Consider the following 26,515-nt stretch of genomic DNA (forward strand, 5'->3'; position numbering starts at 1 on the left):
TGGTAATTGTCCCAGTATCATCTGTATTTCTGCCTGATACTTTGCTATGAAGATCAAATACTCAATGGCATTAGTATCTTCTCATGTAAATCTTGTAGTTGCACTGGTTTGTGATATTTTTGGGTTTGCATTTTTTTTTTATTTTGGAGAATGTGGGAATGGTTTTCCAATCTACAAGAACGAATCCAGGTTTGTAAAAGACATTCTGTATTCTGCAGTGACAGACGAAGGACATTTTCTCTTCGACTGAAGAAAAAAATTAAAGAGTGTCTGATCATGATCTAAAAAGCTTATATGAAGAACAGATAATTTTAGAGAAATATTGGGTTTTTTAGAAGTATAAAAATTAGAACCTAAATTTTGAAATACCCTGGATAATGTTGTTATAGACATCATGATCTGAAGGCAAGATAATGTTTATAGACTTTATTTAGAACCAAGATGAATCATTTTAGTAATGATATTAAAGTGTCATAATAAATCAACAGAACTGTTTAAAGGCCCACCTAGGCCTTTAAAATCTGTGGCATATGCTGTCCTTGCTTAGGTCAGTTTATAGCAGGAGACCAAGTTAGCACATGGGTTTAATAGTTAGAGACTGCATTTTGGGAGGGTTAGGGGCAAGAGACAAGGTTGGTGAAATGGCACAATATTGGACCATAGTAGAATTGCTAGGATTAGTATTACTTCATTTCACTTTTTTCATGTCCTTAAAAACAAAGTAGAGCTGCCAACAGTATTTTGTGCTCCCTGTGAATCAGCACCTTCTTATCTCTCCTACCCTAGGAATCTCCCATTTTCTGTCAGCACAAGTATACAAATGGTGGAGTTGTACCCCTATAGAAAGAATATTTAAAGGTGTTTTTAGCTTATCTTGGCACATGCTTGAGGACCTCAGACCCCTCCTTTTCTATGGGACACTGACATATCAGTAAAGCAGAATTTTTGTCCTTAAAACCTGACAAACATATTATGCAGCATTACCTTGTATTTCTTAGAATTTTGTGGTTCTGTGGAATTACTGTGGATATAGGTATAATTAAGCATGAAAGCAAGCAGTCATTTATATAACAATAGATAATTCTTGTTTCTCAAGATCATTATTATTGTAATAATTGTTCTGTTTTTCTTGTTCTTTTTTTTTTTTTTTTGTCTTAACATGTCTTTTCTGTAGTGTGTTATTAGAGTTTCTAATTAATAATTGCTTACTTTGCCATTTTACTTTGCAGCTTCTAGTAAAACATGGTGGAGATTTATTTGCAGAAAATGAAAATAAGGATACCCCATGTGACTGTGCAGAAAAACAGCACCACAAAGAGCTGGCTCTTAACCTGGAATCTCGAATGGTATTTTCACGTGATCCTGAAGCTGAAAGCATTGAAGCTGAGTATGCTGCTTTAGACAAAAAAGAGGTCAGAGGATACTTTAAATCTGAAGTATTTTACACATTTATATGTGTAGCAGTTACATTGTGACACAAGTCTGCAAATATTTCAGTAGGTATTGTACTTTGTATTTGTAAACAGTTTTAGCACAGCTCTTTGTAGATTTCAAGTAAAGCTCTGAGAACATAACAAATACATTGTCAAAAGTAAACAGAAATTTTATTCATATCTTAATTATGTGGACTGTCTTGTGGGCTGTGAGGCTGGACATGGTACAGTGAGGCCAGTAGTCTCAGAAATAGTTTTTCTAAACCAAATAATATTGAATTTATTTTTTTTAATTTCATAATTGTCTTTTTGTCTCAAAAATTATGACAAAAGAAATTCTGAAAAGGAGAAAATCTGTGGAGTAGAGTAGGGAAACTTTCCCAATGAATCATTCTGGACTGAGACTGGGTTGAATGTTACCAAAAACACTCAAAACTGACTAGTGCAGGACTTCAACATAAGTGCATTTACTTTGTTTTATAACTTAATGCCTGAAGCTACTGCATACCACAGTTTGTATGAAAAACAAGCAATAACAAGTAGTGTTACTTCCAAGTAAATTTTTGAGACAATTCACTGGCAAAAAATTGGCTTGAATTCTATTATGCCTTACAGACTAATGTGATTCCATAAAGACTTTCTGACCAAAATGATTCTGAGTACAAGTTCCCTCCCCATTCATGAACAGATTTTAGTTAACTAAAATTCTAAATAAGAATACATAGATAAATTATATGATTCAGTAAATGTTGCAACTTAATTCTGTTTAAATTAAAGGACAATAGATTTCTCTATGGTTACTCCAGAAATAGCATGGCTTGGCCTTTTACTAGCTTGGGCCACATATAACCTAATGATGTTTAAAAGCAGATACATAAGTAGGCTTAGATCACATTAACTGTTCTGAAAAATGCCACTCATGGTCACTTTTATTTGAGAATAAGAAAATCGTTGTAGTCCTTGTAGTCCATTTAATTTTTGGAACATTTTTCTTGGATAAATTCAAATATAAACAACCTTAATGAGATAGTTTATTCCTAAATGAGACATTTAGAGATGAAGTTTAATATAGTTATTACATTGAAATAGCAAATGTAATGAACTCATTTTAATTTCCTGAATATTTCTACGTAGAGACATCCAAATTGTGAGAAGATAGTTTGAAATAATATTTTCTCTCTTGGCATAAACACTTTAAAAGACTGCAGTCATTTCTTGCCACAAATGAAGTTTACCACTCCTTTGGTTATGCAAGTAGAACTAATAGGAAGATTATGTTTTCAGCTGGATCATAGCAATGTTTTGGCTTAAAAGAATAAAAGATTTTATAGAGTAGTAATATTTAACTTTATTATTTAAGCTGAATAATTTTTATCACCATATTTATACCAGGGGTTTGCTGGCATATGCACCAGCACAGGTAAGAAGACAAGGAACCTACAGATATGGGTGGGACAAGTCAAGAACCTTTGGAATAGGCTTTTCTGCAAGAGATGTTGTGTCATGCTTGTTTAACATAGATGCTGAGCAAAACCAGCTTGAAGGCTTGATAGTTACAAGTTGTCCATCTCACATACCAGGGCAGCTTTCCCATGTGTTCTAAATGTTCACAAGCCAAAAAATGTCAGCCTGGAATTTGGTACACCAATTGATGACCTTGGGGATTTACACAGAGCAATTCTGTCTTCATATGCTCCCTGCTGGTTTTTCCCCCCTTTCTTTATGACTTTCCAGTGGGATCATTTTTCTTACATCTTGTTTATCTCCAAGAGAACAAGTGCTGGCACAAGGGAGATGCTAAGAGCATGTAGCCAGGAGAAGTTAATCTTTCAATCTTAGCTCTCAGAGTGGCCAAAACAAGATAAAAAACAGCCTTAGAAAGAGTTGCACTGAGCTGCAATCCAAATGACTGCATGTTCTCATTCTCCAGGTCATTATACAAATGTCTGGGATGGGCAGTGACAGCTGCACTTACCACTGCCTGTGGTGGTGCCTCTGTTAAAGGCCCCAGAGCACAGATGCTTCACCAAAATTGCCTCTCAATGATGATCCTCTACTTCTTTCCTCTTTCATTTCTATATATTATTAAACACTGAGGGACAGAGTTTACAAAATGCTTGTTTGGCATAGTATTCAGCTTGTAATTGTTGCTATTCAACATCCTTCCAAAACAGAAAATACTCATTCATGAATAATTTAAAAACTTTGAACACTAAGAAATGCATTTTCAAAAGAACTGCATCTTTTGAATGAAGGTTACAGGAAAAGATAAAACATTTGAAAACCATGAATAGGATTTCTTCCCAGGCAAAACAGCCAAATGGGCTCACCTACAGTGTTTAAGATCTGCACAGTAGTATCTGGTGTGATAGCACCCAATACTTCCCCTTCCAAGCCTGCCATGTTTGCAGAAGAACACAACCCTTTTTTTCTTGATTCTTTGCTTTTACTTTGTTGAATAATCTCAAAAAAAATCTTTGTTATATAAAATCTGAATCTGTCTTTTAAATCTAATTGAACATAAATTTGGTGGTGTGTCCCTGGGAGTCCTCAGACTGAAAGGGTCTTTCCTTTCAGTCAAATCTGTAATGTTTTAAATTTACATAAGAAACCCCTGGGAATGAGCAGTGTCTCAGAGCAGATCACCCAGAACAGTTTTGGCTCTCAGTCAGGTGTAGTGAAATACTTTATGCAATTGCAAAATATATCATTTCTTCATTCCTTTTACATGTGTGCCACTAAATACTGAAGAAATACACTTCTAGTGAGTGTATTACTGAGTGTATAATAATTGGAATGATTTTTTTTTCCAGTTCCTGAACTGTCATATGAATATGTAAGTAATATAAATACCATAAGTACAAAGAGTTATCTTAAATTATTCAAATTTATTTTATCTCTATGGATAGCAAATGGTTTATGAGGTGAAAGGAGAGAAGGGGGGATACATTTAGTTAAGATACATGTAGTCTCAATATACATGTATTGCATATAATTTTACTTGAATGAGTTAAATGGAGTATAAATAACTTTTTAATTTATTACCCCATTAACTGTAGATCTCCATCCACCCATAAAGAAGGATGTTTACATGAAGTGTTTTGACACCATTTAATTATATAGTCATCACGGTAGCAAAGAGTTACTTTGCCCCTGTCCATTTTAATGATGTTTTAAAAGAAAAGAAAGTAATAATAGTTTGAAATGAACTGTTAAAATAACCAGCTTACATACTAAAAGTACTTTCAAGAGAAAAAAAAAGTATAATTTATGCTATCTAAATGTTAGTAGTGAAAACTGGAAAAGAAAATAATTTCAAAGAAAGGCTTTTGAGAGTACAGAAGTGTTGGAATCTGTAGTGAGTAACTCTACAATGCATTACAGTGTAACTAATAGAGTATCTCAAAATCATTGTGTAGTTAAATGCTGCTAATATTGAACAATGTCTTTTTCACAGCAAATATCGATAGAGTTCTTCCAGAAATGACCATTAAAGGAGGTCTCCAAGCATCATAAACTGTAATCAAAATTCTCTACAGCACATGGCATTGCAGAGATAAGCCATCAGTGTCTGAAGTAGTAAAAAACAGATCTCTGTGATATTGCATACTGGATGTACATCCTCATAACTAAAGACTGTATCTTCAAAAATCTCTACAAGACTGTCTTGTACACAATAACATTTTTAAGGTTCCCATTGTATAAAGTCTTCACTCTGGAATTTCCAGATCAACCTTCTTGATGGTGCCAGTCTAAAATTTCTTTTCTTTCAGCTCCTTCTGTGGGTTCATATGTTACTTCATGAAACAAATGTCTGATGTTTCAAACACATTCTTAGGGAATATTTCCCTCATTATTTAAAAAGATAAAACTAAGATTCTTGAAAACTGAATATCCAGAACTCCCGCTGAGTTGTGGAATGCTCCAGCTGAGATGATATAGTAGTCTGTTACTCAAGGAGAGATACTTGCCAGTGTTTGACCTAGAACCAATCAGTTAAATATAATTCTGAGCATATCTGCATTTCAGGATTAAATACCAGGCCCTAAAATATGCTTATATGTTTCAAGTTTAACAGAAAAGATATTTTTTCTTATGGTGTGTATGGTCTTCAAAAATTGAGTACTGTTGTGCTGACACAGCTGATTGCTTTACAGTTGCAATTCAAAATGGAGTTCAGATTCAGTCATGACCATTTTGCTTCTATTTTTTTCTGTACATACAGCACAATTATAATCATTCTGGCACACAGTTGTTTCCGTCTCTGTCTCTCTGAAATGTTTTTTCAAAATTATCTCTTTTGTAATAAGTTAAGAAGGTCAGTCAAATTCCAGAATGCTCTTAATCCAAGTGGCCCAGATTTATTTCAGTGCAAGCCATTAACGTTCAGATTGTCCTTTACTGAGTCATGCATGATCAGCACTGGAAGGAAATACAGAAACTGCCTGAACTTGAGCAATCAAGATACAGGTCAGGACACTCACAGGTCATTTCTCTTCTGGTTTGCTTGCTTTCTCATAAAGAACAAAGAGCCAATGCAGATCTGCGGACCATTACTCTTGCTGATGACAAAGTTTCTAGTATGGAGAAGCACCTGTTTATTTCACTGATTAGGTAACAGGAGACATCCTTGTGTGAGTCAGTTATGATTTTAGATGCATTGTAGAGTTAATTATGATGTCTGGAATACAGGAAGCAAGTTATATTTTTAGAGTAGGTGTCTCAAAAGAACAAAATCATTCAGAAACCCAGGGTATCCATTCTCCCCATCACTTCTGCTTTCTGCTTGTTATCCTTAAAGGGGACAGCAGACTTTTACTTAGATTGCAAGCTTTTGAGGACAGAACCAGTCTTTTGCTTTGTGGCTGTGTATGTACACATACATTTGTGTCCTTATAACCTAATACTGGAGCTATGGTCAACATAAAATCAAAATATAGCTAGTAAATAATGATGCATAATCCTAACTGTCATTATCTGTCACTACTGCTGCTGCTGTGTTCTTCCATCTCCAAATTGCCTTTTGGTGGCCAGGTTCCTGATTGGTTCTGAGCATGTAACACTTTCTGTCAAATGCTTTAAATGTTTTGTTAGCTATCCTTTAAATAAATAAATAAAGCCAGTGCATGTAAGAATACTGGTTTTAACATATCCTTTTTCTTTACAGACTTCCCTACTTTTCTTTTTCTTTACCTACCTATGGGATATTTTCTCTGTGCAACACTAAGATACATTATTTGCTGTCATAGTCTTCCATTCTTAGTTTTAAAAATGAGTCTGCAAGCATATCTGTGTATCTCTGCTCTCTTGGTTGGAGCTAATTCAGAATCCTAAAATTGCTTCTTTTTGTCTTTCTGATTTGACCTTTTTTAATGCTATAATAAGGGTATGGATCTTCAGATCAGAAAGGCAGCTGAATGATCTCTCTAGGGCTATGAGACTTGGCCATTGTTTCTCAAAAAGAGTTTTGATATCTCCATGTACAATATATCCCCAGCCTTGGAGATATCCAAAAGCCATCTGGACATGGGCCTGGGCAGTTGACTCTAGGTGACATTGGTTGAGGAAGAAGGTTGGAACAAATGACATTTGAAGGACCCTTCATAGTGAACCCTCATAGTGTTTCTATGAACACTATATGTCTCATTTGTCCTATTCAGGACTGAAAGGGTGGAAGATCCAGACAGTGGATTCTGCTCACAAACTTCTCACTGTCAAATGTCTCAGTGTGTCCTCCTCCAGTCCAATTCAGAGTTAACAGGTCTCAATTAGTGCATACTGTCAGAGAATCTGTATGCAGTGTATGATAACCTGTCCTTTGTCTGGCTCTTCTCTAAACCCTTAGTTCAAATCTAGTCATTCATTCTCATACCTATTCCACAATATCTGAGGCCTAATCACTGAATCAAAGCTCATCTGGATTCTGTGAAAATCCAGCTTTTTTTGGGAGAGAGAGTTAGTGTTAGGCTAGTTTATAATTTGAAGATGCCTTCCTGCTATAATGGAGAACTTTAGAGAGTTCTCCATTATACCTGCACGAAATGCTTTTAGATTTGGTAGTTTACAAAAATCATACTATAAATATTACAAAATGACAGTGTTTCCATATAGCTTTGCACGGTCATTGGTGTGCACGGTGAATAAATTTTGTCCCATACTGCCTCACAGTTGAGATGGTGATCAGTAACAGTGCTTTGAATGCTTTCTTTTTAATATTGTATTGGAGAATAACTTGAAAACATTAGACATAAATTATCTTTCTTCCTCTTAAAGCCATATGAGGGGCTAAGACTTCAAGACCTGCGAAGGCTTAAGGATATGCTGATTGTGGAATCTGCTGACATGCTTCAAGCCCCGCTCTTCACTGCAGAAGCTCTGCTTCGGGCACATGGTAATCCCAACCCTTAATGTCTAAAGAAACTGCTTTCAGCTACTCCAAAACCACAGTGTTATGTTTGCACTTTATTTCCAAGTAAAAGAGAAGTAATGGTTAATAGCAGGAAACAGAGCACACAGTACTTCAGAAAGAAGTAGAGCTGCAGTATGTCAAAAAGCATTGAGACAGACAGGGAAGCTGATAGAAAAGTGATTCAAACTAGGAACTTGAACTAGGAATTATAATGGAGGTCAGTTTGACTTAAGCAATGTGGAAAAACAGAACCACCCTATTTTGGTGAGAGACACAGGAGTGTCTCAATGTTTTTATATGTCAAAAAAATCCAATTCATCAAATCTGTTTTTCTCAGTTTTCTGCCACTATGTATTTGTGTATAAAACTGGATCGACATTTTTTATTTATTTTTTATTGCAATAAAAGTAGTCTGGCCATTGTAATAAGTGGTTGGAAATTGCCTTGGGCTTTAAATTATATGAGTGTATGTCCTTTGCAGGAGTTTTTTTATAGTTACACTTTTAATACAGGGTGTGCTTTTCCATATGCATATCTGTAACTAGTTTATTTTCACTGAAATAAGTCTGTATTCTTGTCCAAGTTAAACTGGGGTTGTCAGAAGGGGGATATACCAAATTCAATGTGTTTTCTCCAGACAAAAGTATCTCTGAAACTCGGTGTAAGCTTTAGGCTTTGATTCAATTATTCAAAACTTATGCTTACTGAAGCATCTGCATTGTTATTTTATGCCAAGGGAGCTACTCAGGCAGTTAATGGTTTGAATGCTTATCACTGTGTTGCTGGATTAAGCTTTCACACTCTAGTATTTTTGTGGACTTCTTGTTAAAGTCAGTGGGAGAGGTAAAAATGAAATACAAGACATTATTTTAAACCCACAGCTTTTGGTACACTTTCATGAGGAGTTGTGGTTCCTGAAACTCATCTCTTTTACATTATGTTCCATAGCTGGTATTTGTTTTCCTTTTAACATTTTAACATTGAATTAAGTAAACATGAACTTGTGTCACTATAATGATATTTAAGGCACAATCTTTACATGTATTTTTTCTATGTTGATTCTTTTTTTAATTCTTGTATTGTATTTATAATGTATGCAATATTTGAATACTATGTTGTATTCCCAGAATAGTTGCAGTAAGACCAAAAATTATGAAAATTATTTGACTGAGTAGGCTCCATAACCTATGCAGATATTTTGAAGAGAAAAACTGTGGCAATACTGTTCAAACTCTCAGCTCAGTCTTCAATTAGTAGAAAATCAGTGAGGTAAATTGTGGAGAAATGCCTGCCAGCATCTAGCAAGCAGGAATTGAAAATTGAGAAGAAATCAGTCTGTGTTGGAAAGGTCATTCTACTGATGTTGCCTTAGTGATGCTCTGGTAACTTAATGCAATTGGCCAGTGCACAGAAAGAAGCATGGAAAATTAGCAAGTCATGAGAAAGTCAACTGTTTTGCCTGTAGCTGTATTGATTCAGCTTAGAAAAGGAAATAACTTGGGTGTTTACAGAGGTTTAGAGAATTGACATCAAATGACAAATTGTAATTTTTTTCCCATTAAATCTTGAAATCCACAAAAAAATAATGCGAAATCTTGGTTTAATTCGCACAAGGTATGAAAAGCATGTTTGAAAATCTTGGAAAGATCATACTTAAGTTTAGATCATAGTAAGTTTAATAGTTTACAGGCATATAATAGTTAATCCACCAAACTTTACTTTCTTTTATTGTACAAATATATCAATTTATTGACACTGACATTAACAGTATTTTCCTTTTTTTTTTTTTTTTTTTACTGAGAGACAGAAATATGCAGAATTAAAGCCAAGATTAAAACATCTTAATGTGTCAGTCATGAAAGCATATAACTTCACAGTTTTTCTACAAGTTTTTTTTCAACATTGTTTCTCTTTCAGTTCAGTATACAGCAATGGATTTCAGGATAAAAATTAGGCAGTTCAATAAATATAACTACCTTGTGTTTTACTAAAATTCATAAGTTAGTAAAGAGAACACAGTGTATCCACTGTGACATGTCTTAACCCTTGCTCATTTCAAAGATAAGTGCAACGAAGAAGGTCAAGAAAATTTCTAGCAGATTTTACCTGTATTGTAACATCAGTCAGCCCCTCTTTGAAAGGTTGTAAACTCAGGGTAGTATGAAAAATGCTGATAAAATTTGTAATTTTTGAAGTGTAAATGTATTCAGGGTCCATATCTTTAAACAAATAAAATTAAACTAACCTCTGATATGTTATAGCTTAGATAAGTGAGGACCTGATCAATAAATCATCTGCAGCTCAAAGAATTTTTTTTTACAGGGGGCAATACTTTTACTAAGTTCAGTGCTTAAAACATGTATCTTTTTTCCCAGCACTAATACAGTATAGGAAAACTAGGTTTTCCTGATAAAAATAAAATTGAATAAAAATAAAACATATTTTGGTTAATAACGTTGATGTTTCTTTGGGAGTACCCAGCACTTAAAAAAATCCCCAAACTTTAAAATAGTTGTTTTAAGCAGTAGGAAAAATTGGAAAATTTCTCATCATTTATGAAATTAAAGTTTGTGTGTAGCGTTGATGAATGTAGATTTAAATCTGTATAGAAATGTGATGGATTTATATTTAAATGAGAACTTTAAAGTATTTTTGGTAGAAAAAACTGCTATTCTGGAGATATCTTAGGTATTAATTGTAGGAATCAGAAACAGAATGCATTTCAAACAATTGTGAAGAAAGATTTAATTTCATTTTAAGATACTATATTTTGTTTCACTAGGGTTTTTTTTGTATATAAATGGGCAGTGTTAATTATAAATAAAAGAAAAAACATTCACTAACACTTTATTATAGAATAAAAATGTAGTGAGAATATATGAAATTTTCTTTGCACTCAGGTGGATATTTTTTTCCCCCTCCCCAGAAACACATCATTTATATACATATATATGTAAAGACTGGAAACTCATTAAGTCACAAACCTTTTTGTAATCCAGTTTGATCATAGTCTTTTTCCTATATTTCCTGGCTTCATTAAAAAACAAAACAAAGCAAAAAAAAAAAAAAAAAAAAACAACCAAAAAGAAAACCACAGATAAAATTGAATCCATATTAAAGATTTTTTTTTTCCTAGAAAGAAAAAATAATGAAAATTCAGTGGTGTGAGGGCTGTTATATTTTCTGTGTCTGTGAAAGTCAATATGGTTCTGGTTTTAAACTGAGTCTTCTAGCTACTACAATTGCTGTAAATAAATAACAAAAATAATGTTAAGACATATTACAGGGAAATGAGACGCTTGTGATGTAATTATTTACAAAAATGCATTGCATTACATATTATCTTGGAATGTGTTCTCTAAAATGTAATGTCTAAAGCTCCATTCAATCACACTTTATTACAGTTACTTATATTTAATTTTTTTTGTTTAGTGTCCTTTTGAGGTTGCAGTTGCAAAATATATTGTGAACATTGTCAGGTGCATAATTTCCCGTGTCTCTGCATTTCTTGGAGACTGGGACAGGGAGAAGTTGCTGGAGGCCTGGATGTGTAACCCCGAGAGCTGCTGCCAGCGCTCGGGGGTTCAGATGCCGACGCCGCCCCCGAGCGGGTTCAACGCCTGGGACACGCTGCCCTCCCCGCGGACTCCCCGCACCACCCGCTCTTCTGTCACCTCCCCTGATGAGAGCAGCCCCTCACCAGGAGACATGGAGACAGCTGTGGTAAATTTATTGGTAGATCTTAAGCCAGCAGGGCAAAACAGCTGGTTTTTCTAAACATAATGCACCTGTGTAGACAGGGGAGCTGCCAAAAATACCTTTGTGAAATGTAAAGTGTTTCTCTTCCCAAAAGTGGTGAACCTTAAACATTCTGATGAAACAGTTCAGCATCCTGGCAAATATAAACCACTGTTTTAACCTTGGCTGTCACTCACAAACACTCATTTTAGACAGCTACAGTCACATCAGTGCATTTGGCTCTTTTGAACTTTTCATCTTATCCCTATCAGGATGTTCACTTCCATTGTATCCATTTCCCCGAGTGTATGCAGTTCTGTGAACCCTGCCTTTTGAAAATTTTTTCTTTAGAAAACAAAATTGTCTTTGTCTGCATTTTGAAATGTCAGCCCACTAGTGTACTGTAAGCTTATAATTACTTTTACTATGTGTGGGCTGCTTAAAGCAGTTTACAAAGCTATTGCAAATTTGAAATATGAAAGCGCCTTTCATTAAAATCAATGTGGCTCTTTTGGAAGACAGAGTTTCTCTTTTAATAATCCACAGCTGCAGCATTATAAAACTATTGCTCCATGATCTAAGCATTTTTTTAGAAAATTACATGCAGTCTTTCATTGAAATGGATCATCCTTTAATCTCAAAATTAAGATTTTGTATTCCTACATAGAAATATTTTATTTCTTTAATTGCAAAATGCTGTAAAAGAAGCTATATAGAAGATATATTGTTATTGTACATTTATTTACATTAGCTGTTAAATATTGTCCATGAATAATTCCTAATTAAAATGTTGAACAGGAGATTATATGTCCTCAGTTTTTACATTGTGTGTTTTGTTTTTCATTGTGGTCCATAAGCCAGGAATACAGAGTTGGAAAATTACTGCCATTACAGATCTAGTGTGTCTCAGGCCAAGTCCAGAGTTACACATTTAGTGTTCCTCCTGTTGGTTTAAGAATCTTATCTGAATTATCAAATCTCATTTGTCAGGAAAATGAAAACTAAAAGGGATAGATAAAATAAAGCCACAAGGTATAAATCTCCTTTATATGTTTTGCATTTGCATCCTATTTTATAAACAATTCCAGTAAATGTTTTTATTTGATGTTTTGAACTCAGGGATTCATTAAATTTCTTACTTTAAAGATACATTTTAAACAAAATTTCCAGCTCGTATAAATTTAATAGAGATTATTTTCAAAGTATTGTCAAATTCTAAAATATTTAATTTTGGCAAGACAGTATGGTTAAATGAATGAAGGAACAATTCATATCTTCACTTGAAAGGCCTTTTGTTTTCTTTGATTGTGTTTTAGCTGTAATGTAACTCTCTTAAAGTGGCACACCACAGGCTAACTTTCTGAGAATGTCCATATGTGTATTATATACACATATGATTAATGCATATAATGCATTGAAAGTTGAATTACATTTTCACAGTGTATTTGTTTCAATGAAAAGAAAGATCCTTTTGTATTTTTTGCAGAACATTAATATTTATTTCCACACATAACCATAAGCAGTGAATATTTTCATCCCCTACTCTTTAACTATTTCAGAGTAAGGGTCTCAGTATTCAGTGCTATTTTTCTTTAGTACCTATTTCTGCAGTATAGGTGCACTTGTAGTGTAACTCATTCTTCATTTTGATCAAAAAACGTCAAAACTCTTTTTGACAAAATAATATATATGTGTGTTATTACTAAAGTATTTGCTGCTGCTGCATACTCAAACTGTTCCACCTTGATTTAGGCCTGACTCTGTGAGATGCTAAACATTTCCTGTAGCCTCTGTCATCTCCAATTAATTTTCTGGCTGTGAAACTGATGAAAAATGCAGCTCCCTTTTGCCCTTATAACTCTAACTCTGAGATTCCAGTACTCTGCAGGCTGCAGTACTTCCTGAGCTCCAAGGAAGCAGCCCAAAGTATGCTCTCTGGATTTGGGAGTATTAAATAGCGATTCCAAATCTTTCCCATTCCTATAGCTTAAATAACTTTTTTTTTTTTTTTCTGGATACAGTTAGATTTTTTTTTCCTTTACTGAGTGCTTGTCTAAACTTTTGCTGAGATTTTCCAACACAACTCATTCTGCTATCAATATAAAAAGTTTTAGGGTGTTTCTAATCAGAAGCATTTTTGTCATTTTACAGTGTGACATTTGCAGTGGTAATATTTCTGTGTTGAAGACCCAGGGATATGCTTGTGGACATGATTTCTGCAGAGCTTGCTGGGAGGCGTGAGTATATGTACTTCTTTATTATTTGAGAAACTTCCATACTTGCCATGTTGAAGAGGAAAGGACAGAGATCATGAACAGCTAATGTTAAAGTACTGTCTGAGTTTCAGAGAGTTGCTGGTTGAACCTATTGAATATTTTAGTTGGTCACTCAAACAACTGTTTACCAGCTAGTTTAGGCTTAGTGTAATGTTTGTTTTGGTTCTGACTAAGAAAAATTCTTAATCAAATGTTTTAAGCTTGTGTCTAATTAGATAAACCCACTCTTGATTTTGTTCAGTGTGTGTGTGTGTGGTGTTGGCAGCATTGGGGTTTACAGTTTCTAAATTAAGTACATACTTAATTCCATCTCTGAGTTTAGCACGTTAAACCTAGGCATTGTGAATCCATTTCCAATCAGAAAAGCAATTTAAAATTCTTTCTTTATGTTGAGGATTAATAACAGAGGGTAGATTTCACTTAGAAGTTCTATTAATCTAATGCTCTTGTTACTGCCATAGGTCAGAGTAGTCATGCTGGTGAAAAATTCAGACGTGGATAATTATGGTAGTATAAATATTAATCATATTTCCTAGGAATAATTTATATCTGTATGCAGTGCTTTATATTCATCTGTGTCCCCATTCAGGAGATTGGACTACATTGATCTCTACCCCTGTAGTGTCTTGTTACAGCACCATTTCAGCACAGCTATTCCTGCTGCAAGATCAGCCCCATTTCTGTGAACCCACTGGCCTGGTGCTAAGGAAGAGCACGTTCTTTTCCACATGAGCTTTCCAAAGGCAGTTCTTTGAGGCAAGAGGCAATAAATTGTTAGTCATGCTTCTCCTGCCTTGCAAATCCCTGGGCAGGATGTAGGAGTTTACCAAGAGATTGCTGGTTGATGTGGTGCTTCTAATTGGCTGCTGGACTGTGTGTCCTCTGTGCAGGACACAGGGCCCAGCTCAGAGCCACAGGCTCGAGTCACAGTTCAGTGGCATTTGTGGTGGCACATCAAGGGTGGAATTCAGCTTTCTGAGCCAGTCTTCCTAAGTCACTTGGAGCATAGCCAGGATTGAGTTACCCCAGCTCTAAGATACGAATCTAAGATGGGATGAATTGACAGGTATCTCTACCTTAACTATTAAAGGATCTCAAGTGACTACCTTAAAATAACTGCCTATCTTTTAAATTATTAAAGTTAGAATGGTATCATTCTTGATGTCAGATTAATAAGCCTGTTACAGCTTTGAAACTAAACAGCAACTGTTAAAGTCCAGCTTTCAGCAGATTGAGCTTGTTCTGTCTTGTGTTCTGGTGGTCAGGGACTAATAAGGGCACATTTAGACATTTGTATCCAAAACAGACCTAGTTTTATTAGCACAGTTGTAGAAATTAATTGCTTATTAAATTAATTATTTCCTTTATTAATTACACTTACATATTCTGTTTTGATTTAAGTTAGAAATAATGCTCAGTTAATTAAACATTGCAGAAACTGTCTGATAAATGGCAAGGATGGAAACCACAAACATAGGCTAATATTGCTGATGATGCTCACGTTTGAACCATGACAGTGTTATTTTTTTAAATTATGCTGTTCATCAAATTTGTAGCTCTTTTGAGCAGAAAGGGATAGTTCTTATCTCTATTTAAAAAGTAATCATTGTGAATACTTGTGAACATAGTGTAAGGTACTCAACAGCCTTTTAACTTTTACTTTTTGTTCACAAATACTGACTGGCAAAATTCTGGCAGCTTTTTGAATCTGAAAATTCAGGAAGGTGAAGCTCACAACATTTTTTGCCCAGCATATGATTGTTTCCAGCTTGTGCCTGTAGACATCATAGAAAGTGTGGTTTCCAAGGAGATGGACAAGAGATACCTTCAATTTGACATTAAGGTAAATTATCAAACTGTTCTTGTGCTCTTGAACTCGATGCCATTTTATAAAAGGGAACTTAAAGCTTCTGTATGAAATGCTGCAATATGTCTGTAACTTTCCAAGTAGAAATTCATAAATAATATGTATTGGCTCTTATATAACATAATATCAATGTTTGCTGTACCCACAGAGGAAAACAAGAAAATGTGTTATGTATTCCTTAAGTAGAAATGCTATATTTCCATAGTATGCTGCCTAGTGCAGTATTAATAAATAATTTGTTCAAACTCATTTTTGTAACAGGTGATATGAAGGTTTTAATCAGTCAGAGTTATTTGTGTTTGCAACCTGAAATTTTAAGCTTTCAGATTATTTTTACTGCATTCAGAAATAATATCTATTTCCTTTTAAAAAACTTCCTAGGTACAATGCTTGACATGACTGCTGTATATGGGTAGAGGACGTTAGAAAAGCTTGGTTTAGTGTTCTTGGATTTTTAATGTATTATTTTAATGTATTTGTTTTCATCATTGCAATTTGTTTTTAAAAGCAATCTTTTAATTCAACTTTCTTCTTTTATACTAGTGTAGTAATGAACTAGTCTTGAGAAATGTGCTACTTTATTAGTGGTGGCAGGGAAGAGTAGAGAATATTTTTTCATTTACAGTGCATACTTCTTTGCTACAAGTCTCTTTAATACACAGTAAGATGCAAATTAAATTACCAGATCTGACTCATCTTTTACATATTTTATTTCAAGTGACTGGTGATCAGAATAGGTTTGAAGCAAAGTAGTGAAAATTTCTTTTTTTTTTGCCATTTATTGGATACAGTTTATACAGAAGAAGGCTTGTTACATTAGCCAGTAAAGATGGGAAATAAATTACTGTGTTTAGTCTAGTTCTGATTTCTGGTTCATTGTGGGATTTTTATTGAATCAGTAAGATTTTCATTCTTTCCAGCTGAAAGAAACAGTTCTGTTAATGAGCATAATGCCAATGTTTATATAGTAAAAGTTTACTGTAAGCCACATCACAAAGGAATTGACTTGGACAGATTGAACATTTTGTTTGAAATGTAAGTAATTCCATTCTTAGTGTAAGTCTGAAGTACTGTTGGTACTAATAAACAAGTGGAAATTAAATTATTCCCTTTCTAGAACTATATTTTAAAATCTGTCCTTGTAGCTACAAGACTGTCCTTATAGTTTTTGTCTTTGTTCCTTCAAAGGAGGATTATGAATACAGATTGTTTTATATGAAGGATGAAATCTGATCTTATGTGGTTCAATATTTTGCTCTTTTTCTCTTTTTTTTTTTTTTTCTCACAGGCCTTTGTTGAAAATAATCCTGCTATTAAATGGTGTCCTATACCTGGCTGTGAAAGAGCAGTAAGGCTGACAAGACAAGGGTCAAATTCTACAGGATCAGATACACTTAACTTCCCTATGCTGAAAGCCCCTGCAGTAGATTGTGGAAAAGGACATCTATTCTGCTGGTTAGTACTGGAAACTTACCTGCATCTGCATAAACTCTCAGTCACTGCTAGTCCAGGGACTGATTAAAAAGTCCCACATGGCACCAAGAGTGTGGTAGACATTAGGAAGGAATGGTTTATGACCATATCATCCTCTGTCCACACACTAATAACCTCATGTGCACACATTGTAATATTTTGGGTACTGCAAAGATTTATAATCCAGTAGTCATATTGGCTCTGTTTTGGTGCAAAAACAGCAGCATGGAGTGTTGTGATACTCTGTTCTGAGGGGGAGAGAGGAGAAATGGGATATTGGAACAAGGATTTTTGTCTCTGGACAGTTATATAATCAAAACATGGCACATTCTCTATTGTAGTGTAGAAAACCAGCAATGTTTAGCTCTTCTGAATTTTCCTAGAATCACATCAAAGAAGATGAACTTTAAATGGGGCCATGAAGGACCATTCCTTCACACATAGCTATGCTGTTTGGAGGATCACTCCAATCTTTGCTTCACTTCAGGTTCAGCACTTTTTCTTATCTTCTACTGAGTTTTAAGGTGAATGCTAGCTTAAGAAGAAGTAAAAGCCAGATATTTTTTAAAACATCTGTCAGCTTGCAAATCTTCAGCATTTCCTAGAAAAGGACATAACAGCATTAACAAAAGTAGAAAAGATTTGGCTTATGTTTCCTTCATATTATCAATTTATGACTATTGTAGTGGGACTTCCTTAGGTTTTTGGAGAATGAAAAAGGGTCAACCAAAGTACAGATATTCAGACAAGCTCATAATTCTGCAATTGAAACCATGATACAAAGACATCCTAAACCATCTGCTTGATTCCAGATATCATAATTCTTAATGAAAGATGCTTCTGATTTTTGTTCTTTCCCCTTATGAATGAAAGGAAGAGGGGAAAAAAAAAGAAAACAGACCTAATGAAACAACCACAAAAGCCAGAAAACAGAACTTCTTGGGAAGAGGTTATTTACAATATGGAAAACTCAGAAACAAACAAATCCCATGGGAACAAACCAGAAAATCTTTTCTACCAATGAACATACAATAAATCTTAGTGCTATTCCACAAGCATCATCTTTGCTTCTGATGATAGAGAATCAATTTTTCCATTAACCTGAAGGAATCTGAAACCACTTCAGTGTCATATTGACATGAACCTTCAGACAATGGCAGCTTCTGTTTCCTTTGGACTGAATGCACTAGCTCCCTAGAATGTTCTCAGAGAGTGAAAATATCCTCTGACTAATTTTTAGGAGAAATGGGTGGGTTTATGTCTCCTGATAATATTTCTGTATATCTTTTTACATTAATACTTTTAAATACTGCACAAGCAAATTCAGTTAAGGTCTTGAAAAATACCTCATGTTAGCAACAAAATGTCCAAGAAGAGCTTTCCAAAGCCTCTTTTCTCATCCCCACAAAAGTGAATGGAGAGTTTCAGCAATGGCAAAAAAGTTCTACTAGCAACAAAAGCATCCTGCTGTACCTCAAATCAAAGCCATTTGCTAAGGACACCCCACTACAGTACAAAAACTCTATGCATGGATGAGTTACTCTGGAGAAAAAGTGTATTCTCAGTTCAACAGTTTTCATCATTACTGTCTGTTTAAAAGGAGCTTGCTTAGTCTCTTTAAATTTCAATCAGCATATCCCACAGTCCCATATTTCTGTCAGTTCTGCAAGTTTTACTCTGGTAATCTACAGTTTAGACATTATTGATGCTGCATTTAATAAGAAATTCTTCAGAATTTATGTGTTAGAAAACCAACCCCTAGATAATCACCTTTTTTCATATCTATAGCCTTCCTGCTCATAAAAGCAAGAAAATTCTCTGAGTCCATTGAGAAATTTCTTTTTTTTTTTCAGTTTTTGATATAGGAGTAGGAATGTTCCTCTTCAGAGTTCCCTAGAATTTACTCAGTTTTCATTATGCAACTCTAACAGTGTCTTCAACAAATGTAATCAATTGTGGCAAATACAAAATTCTATTCCCTTTCAGAGAAAGCATTCTGAATTATTTAAATGTAGTATACATTAAAACTGTGCACAAATCTTCATGAATTATGTCAGATCCATTTAACATGTTAGAACCCCCTCCATGCAGTTTCAGTAGCACAAGGAAACAATGTTTTGTTGTTTTGGTTCAAAATATATTATCATGAAAGGGAAAAAAGTCCAGAATTACATTCTTCTTTGGTGATGTTTTTAGCCCTTCCATGAATTTTAACTTGTTGTGTTGAAACCTGCTACAATTTTAATAAGTGTGTACTGTGCCTTCAAATAAATCATCCTGCTGAGTATTGAGCAAGGTGTCTGGGGAGGCTCATGCTGTTAATTGCCACAGCTGCTCAGTGTTAGTTCCTTTATTCACTGCTGTCAGGAAGTCTGTCCAAAATACAACTTTCATAAAAACTTTCATGAACAGTAGGCTCAATGCTCTTACTCTAGTAAAATGACATCTCAGCATAAAAAATGCTTGGTTTTGGGCAGGCTGAGGAAAGAATTTCCTCCATGAGAAGTTGTTCTTGAACAATTGTTTTAACTGTCATATATAGATACAAAAATTTATACATAGATATGACTGCACTTCATTAAAAATCCACAAATTTACAAATTTGAAAGTATCAAAGACCCATGACCCTTCCCCCATAAAAGATGACTAATCAGTCAGCTTTTAACTTAAAACTGAGGTTGCCATTATATACTGTGAGAGGGTCTTGGCACTCTTGAAGTCAATGATTTAAGTGTCCTACTGTCCCACAGATGTGAAAGGTGTCAACTTTCTACCAAGGCTGAAATCACTTTATTACAGACCAGTTACTCATTCAAGTACAATGTTTCCCATCTAAGATCTTAAGTCCAAACCAGAGATGCATGTGTGCTGAATTTAAGCTTTTTGTTAGCAGATTAGCTAAGGGGAAAAGTGCTCAAAACTGTTTCCATAACCTTTTTATTGTTCCTGAATTCCTACTTAAAATGTGCACAAGGGCAATCAGAAGAATATTGATGTAGCTTCTGAACTTGCACTGCAAGAGAGCAGTTCACCACTGGATCTGCAGCAAACCTGTGTGTGCTCTGATGCAGCTGGTGCCCATCTGAAATCATTTGCTTTGATATGGCAGATGTCTGAGGCTATTTGCTGCCATTCCAGTAGAAAAAAAGGAGCTATTACAAATCCAGAGTGCATATTGACACATCCACACTGAAGCACCATCTGGAAGCCATGTATCTGCTGACACTGTGTAGTAATCACTGCCATCCTTAATCCTTGTAAGAACTTCAGGAGAAGCTCAAGAGACTCATTACTCCAATGTGTCCATGTAAATAAGTTCAAGCCCCCATTTAAGAGACTCTGGTGGAAGGAGTAAATATCCATAAATACTTAGTGCTGGTATTGAAGGGCTTTGATCTTGTTCTAGATTAAAAGCTTGAATCTAGTTAAAGGTTGGTTGTTGTAACTAAGCAGATGCAAGTAATTCTACACAAAATACATTTCTGCTATGGCAAACTACCTACTTTCAGATAAACTCTGTAGTCTGGTTTACCTTTATCACAGTAACTATACGAGCATTTTTGTGGCACTAAAATAGTACACAGGTATAAGAACAAACTGCAAGCCAGCTGATATATTTCAGATTGTAATTTTAAGAACTTTCCTTTCCTTTCCTTTCCTTTCCTTTCCTTTCCTTTCCTTTCCTTTTCCTTTCCTTTCCTTTCTTTCTTTCCTTTCCTTTCCTTCCTTTACTTTCCTTTCCTTTCCTTTTCCTTTCCTTCCTTTCCTTTCCTTTCCTTTCCTTTCCTTCCTTTCCTTTCCTTTCCTTTCCTTTCCTCTTTCCTTTCTTTCCTTTCCTTTCCTCCTTTCCCTTCCTTTCCTTCTTTTCCTTTTTCCTTTCCTTCCTTCTTTCCTTTCCCATTTAAATTCTTTATTAATAATGGTCATCTAGGCTTGTGAGCATGTCTTTTTTTTTTTTTTTTTTTTTTGGCTTGAACCAATTTTGACTTTAATTCTAAATCTCAGACTTGTAAGTAATTGTCCCTTTTTTTTCAGGGAATGCCTTGGTGAAGCACATGAACCCTGTGACTGCCAGACCTGGAAGGACTGGCTACAGAAAATATCTGAAATGAAACCAGAAGAACGTAAGAGCCATGCAGGGCCAGAGGGAGGGCATGGATATTTTACTGCCATTTTGATATTTTAGTTTTAATCTAGCTTTTTTTAGTTGCATTAAGTAAAAACTGGTTTCAACATTGGTTGAAAAATGGGGTTAAAAGAGGAAGACAAGTATGCTCCTAAATGAGAGGCTGTTTACAGTTTAACTGCTATGGTAGACTGTTCTTTATAGAACATTCCTCCCCACAAATACCTGTGTGGTTTGATCAGGGTATGCAAAACTCCTTCCCTTCCTTTTAAAGCTTTGTTTCATTAATTAGTCAGTTTATTCCTGTATATCATTTCATTTGCCCTGTCCAATTTTGATTTTTAGCCCAGTCTGCTCCCATGATTGAATATTTATCTTCAATAAAAATTGAATATTTTTATTGCTTTAAAACTAATTCAAGCCAAGAGGTGATAATAGTGAGGTTGAAGGTGAAATGCAAGGGAGTTGTAGGAAATGGCTTAATGATATATAACGTTTACTAAAAAAAAAATAAAGGTTGGATTTACACAGGACAGATATTTTCTTAGTCAACATTAACAAAAACAGTAAAGAAGACAGCAATTTGAATAGTGACTTGATTACCACAGTCCAGAACCTTTCCATAATATGCTATAAATATTTTGGAAAGCATAGAAGATTTTACCAAGAGGCAAAATACACCCTACTTTGTCAAACTATACCTGTTTTTTTCATATATGTATTTGCCCCTTTATATATTGTAACTGTCACATATATTGTGTATACATTTGTATTAAAATAGATGCGTGGAAATACATTGAAATAATAAGTGTATTAATACTATATATCTATAAATTAGAAAATGTAATAATAAAATATATGTGAGAAATATATAACAAGAAAAACTTCAATATTTTGTCAAGAAACAGGGAAACTTGCATCATTCCTAATCTGATTCTCACAAAATATTACACAAGTACAATTTCAACCTGTGTGTTCTTCATGCTCCACATGCTCCTGTCACCCTCAAACAGTTGTGGGAGTGAGTGAGGCCTATGAGGATGCTGCCAACTGCCTGTGGTTACTGACCAACTCCAAACCCTGCGCCAACTGCAAGTCTCCAATCCAGAAGAATGAGGGCTGCAACCACATGCAGTGTGCAAAGGTAAGAAGGAGCCATCATGGGATTTCTTGAGGAATCATAATTCAGCTGTGTTCTGTATATATTTTAGGATAACAGAGGTCCAAAACCTCTGAAGGTCCTGTTAAAAGAATTTGATAATGAGAAAATGGTAGGTTACATGTATTTAGAAAATGTTATATTTACTGAGATCTGCTTGGCTGACAAGTGTACATTATAATGATTGAAATTTCATAAACACCTAAGAATAATTACCAATACAGTTTGAAGCAGAAATAATTGATGGTTTAATCATTGTTAATAATGTAGAAGAGAAAGAACAGTTTTAACTGGCAGGTGTAAGACTTTAAGGAAGGTTTAGGTCTGATGAAGGTTTTGTCTTACTATATTTTTCTTTTGCATTAGTTCTCTAACATAGCAACAAGGTAGAGAAGTTTTTCACCTAAACTGTAAACAGGAATTAATCAGTAGGAATGAAAAGACAGCAGAGTGATTCCAAAGGAAATTTATTGATGACAGCAGCCAGAAAATTAGTCACAAGTTTGCACTGTGCTACCAAAATAGAAAAAATATTTTTGCCATGAGTTCAGTATCATTTGAAAATGCTTTTTCACTCAAGTTAGTTAAAAGCAGCATATTTAGAAAACTATTTCTTTATGTCAGAAATATCTTACATAACTATTACCTCTTTGAGGAGCATCATTAAAAATAAGAAAGTAGCAAACATTTGACATAGTTGGCCTACAAAAAAAGGCTAACAGATTTAGAAAGTAATTCTCTTTATTTTTCTGTGAATATGCATATCTCTCTCTATTGCTATGCAGATCCCATTTTCTTTATAGTGCCACATATTCTCTCTCTGTGATACGAATTGAAGATTGGGGCTTTTTTTGGTATCATTGGCAGCTGAGAACATTCTCCTACATTTTGATTTATGCCAGGTGTGCTGGTTTGGGGTTTTTTGGGGTTTTTGTCTTAAATTAATTTGAAAAGAGCTCATAAATTCCATACTTCTAAAAACTCTGTAAGGTATGTTTGTTCCCACTGTTGCCAGTGAGCTCAGTTGAACAAAGTGCCTTCAGGTTGGAGAAGACAATGGAGAATAAATGCTGATGAGTGTAGATAATTTGCTGTTCTTAGGCACCAGCTGACAAACAGAGGTCTCTGCTTTTTTGATGCTTATAGGCAGCTTGAAATGTCCTTAAAACAGTCAGATTCTTTTGTCATGGAGAAATCTCTGCAGACAGCAGCTGCCTTCCCTCAGCCTGGTGAGGAAGGGTGTCCTCAAGATCATTGCAGGGCTTGGACTCAAGGAATAGTGGTCACCTCACTTGTTGCTTCCTCTGATGAAGTAACAATTCCTGATGGAGCTTCTGCTTTTTTTTGCAGGGAGGTCTGCTCAAGCCCACTACAATCTGTAGTCATTTTTTAGCCTTATGTGTACTGTGATTTCAAGGAACAGGAGAAGATTAATAGATAGTAATTTGCTGCAAGTTTCATGAAAATTGGTAGCTGTTTGATGCAGAGACTTCACTTGTACTGCCACCAAGAGAGAGGCTGAAATACTTACCCAGCTATTACCTGCTCAGAAATTACCTGTTCTGCTTGGCTCAGACCATGGCCAGGCAGCAGATGGGATTTGTTAAGCCCAGGTGATGATGATACAAGGCTCAGTGATCATAAAGACACATGAAACAGAGCTCAGGAGTTAATCATAGAATATGCTGATTTGGAAGGGATCCACCAGGATTAACAAATCCAGCTCCTGGCCCTGTATTACTCTCCAAGAGTAACACCATATGCTTGAGAGCATTATCCAAACACTTCTTGAACTCTGGTGCTGAGACCATTCCCTGGGGAGCCTGTTCCAGAGCCCAGCCACCCTCTGGGTGAAGAACCTTTTCCTGCCTTCAAGAGAGTGATCTGCTCCTGCCCATTTATTTTGCCCACTGGCAAACTCAGTATTCTTTCCAGTGCTGTGTCCAGGTGAAGCCATCACGTAGCACAGAGCTGGTTATCCAGTGCTGTGCTCGATGTTTTGGCCAGAAGGAGGCTGTGAGAGAGTCTCAAAAGCTCTGCTCAAATCCAAAAAATGTTACATCACCTGGCTTCCCTTGTTCAGCTGGGTGGGTTACCCTGTCACAGAAGGGAATCAGGTTCAACAAGCACAACCTCCCCTCATAAAGCTGTGCTGGCTGTGACTGGTGACTGCATTGTCCTCCAGGTGTATTCTGTACCTCCCAGAGTAATCTTTTACATTATTTTACTCTGAAATCAGCCTGACAGACTGTAATTTCCAGGGTTGTCCTTCTTGCCCTTCTTGAAAATGAATTTGGGTTTGGGAGGTGTATAGAAATAGCTGATATGGTTTTGAATGTCTAATGAGACTGAGATACTGAGAGGAGAGTCTGGGAACACTGTGTGAATCTTGGGTTTTCAGGAGGCTTTTGGAGATATGGGAGATTAAAGGATAAATATAATGGGAGTGGTCAGATGGGAGATAATGTGGGAGATCTGAGAATGCTGCATATATACATAAATTAATAGGAAGTCGAGCTTTACTCGTTCAGTTGCTTGTGAAACACCTTGTTTCATATGATCTTTTGATTATTTTGTAAAGACTGTTTTTTCTTATAATGAATATGAATGGGTTTGAAGGGTAGGCAAATGATGTAGTGATACTCACTTAACACTTTTATACACAGTTGTACTTCATTCTCAGCACTTCTCACAAGTTTTATAAAACAGCAGCTTTAAAAAATGTTTGAAAAAAAGAAAGAAGAGCACAATAACAAGAAGAAATATTTTTATCTTCATTGCTTTATAGAAGAAAATCAGCACTACTGATTTTTGAGACAAAATTAGCAAAAGTACAATGCAAGAATTAGATTACATTCTTTCCTCTAATATACTTAAGTGACTGTATAAAATAACTACAGAAAAACACATCTGGTATCAAGTAGGTTATTCCTGGAAAAGTCAAACTTATCAAAGAGAGAAGAAATGCAATTTAATTTATCAAATGCCACTAATAATACTCAAGGCTTAATATTAATTAATGTAAATTTTCTTTCCTTGTCTATAAGACAGATAAAATGAATATGATACATGAAATATTGTGAAGTCTTTTGCTTATCCATTCATAATTAGCTTCCAGTTAGTTTGAAATTAACTAGCTGAGAACTCGCTGCTGAATTGATAATATTTAACAGTTTGATCTTCTCTGATGCAGAGAAGCCTGAATAAGTCACCTTGCACCTCCTTGTAAGATTTTACCTATTTTGAAAGCACTTTACTCAGTGCAGAAGAGGCTCCTCTGGAAGTAATCACTCATCAAAGTTTATGTTCAAACTTCTCTCTTGCATTAGTAGTTGTTATCAATATTTTGTATCAGGAGCACCATGTAAGAAAAACACCAATAATCATGGTTTTTAAGTAATATTAGGAAAAACAAAGTTCATTGTTTCTCGTAAATAATTTCTGTGTTGTTTAAAGAAATGGGACTGCTTTTTTAACAATAACAAAAAAAGCCAGGCCTGATCAGCTGTATTCATAATTTGATTTATTTCCTCCATTTAAAACTTAACAAAAATGATGACTGACATGGTTTGTTAAACAGATCTCCTGAGTAAGTACAATAGGAAGGAGTCTCCTCAGAATTTTTTTGCACTCAGAATGCTGCTAATTAAGTTGTCCATGGAGGAATAATGATGCCTAACTACAAATCTAAGAAATTTCAGTTTCTTTTTTTTTTTTCCTTTCTCCTGTTTTTTTCTGAAGTGCAAATATGACTTTTGCTGGATATGCTTAGAAGAATGGAAGAAGCACAGCTCTTCCACTGGAGGCTACTACAGATGCACTCGCTATGAAGTTATTCAGCATGTAGAGGAGCAGTCCAAGGAGATGACAGTAGAGGTAAAAAATGAATGTGTGTATTTGAAAAATAGCACTAAGGTTGCAGTTCTGCATTCAGGATAAGTTTAATCAAAATTCTTCCAAACCAGAGTTCCAAATAGAAAAATACAACCTTAAACATATCAAAGAGACAGAAAGAAAGAGCTACTTATTTGTGA

General features: G+C 35.1%; 1 protein-coding gene across 3 annotated transcripts in view; it reads left to right on the top strand.

The window, feature by feature from the left end:
• ANKIB1 (ankyrin repeat and IBR domain containing 1) overlaps positions 1-26,515 on the top strand; it is an 87,574-nt gene that overhangs the window by 51,161 nt on the left and 9,898 nt on the right. For all 3 annotated transcript variants that reach the window (XM_079299982.1, XM_079299983.1, XM_079299984.1), the window contains exons 4-12: positions 1,230-1,412; positions 7,707-7,824; positions 11,357-11,565; positions 13,732-13,817; positions 15,555-15,699; positions 17,012-17,178; positions 21,232-21,320; positions 22,336-22,466; positions 26,223-26,357. In XM_079299982.1, the coding sequence (XP_079156108.1) occupies positions 1,230-1,412; positions 7,707-7,824; positions 11,357-11,565; positions 13,732-13,817; positions 15,555-15,699; positions 17,012-17,178; positions 21,232-21,320; positions 22,336-22,466; positions 26,223-26,357 (1,263 nt within the window). The remainder of the gene's footprint in view (positions 1-1,229; positions 1,413-7,706; positions 7,825-11,356; positions 11,566-13,731; positions 13,818-15,554; positions 15,700-17,011; positions 17,179-21,231; positions 21,321-22,335; positions 22,467-26,222; positions 26,358-26,515) is intronic.

Source organism: Erithacus rubecula (genome assembly GCF_903797595.1).
Source record: "Erithacus rubecula genome assembly, chromosome: 3".
In the NCBI taxonomy this organism is placed as follows: domain Eukaryota; kingdom Metazoa; phylum Chordata; class Aves; order Passeriformes; family Muscicapidae; genus Erithacus; species Erithacus rubecula.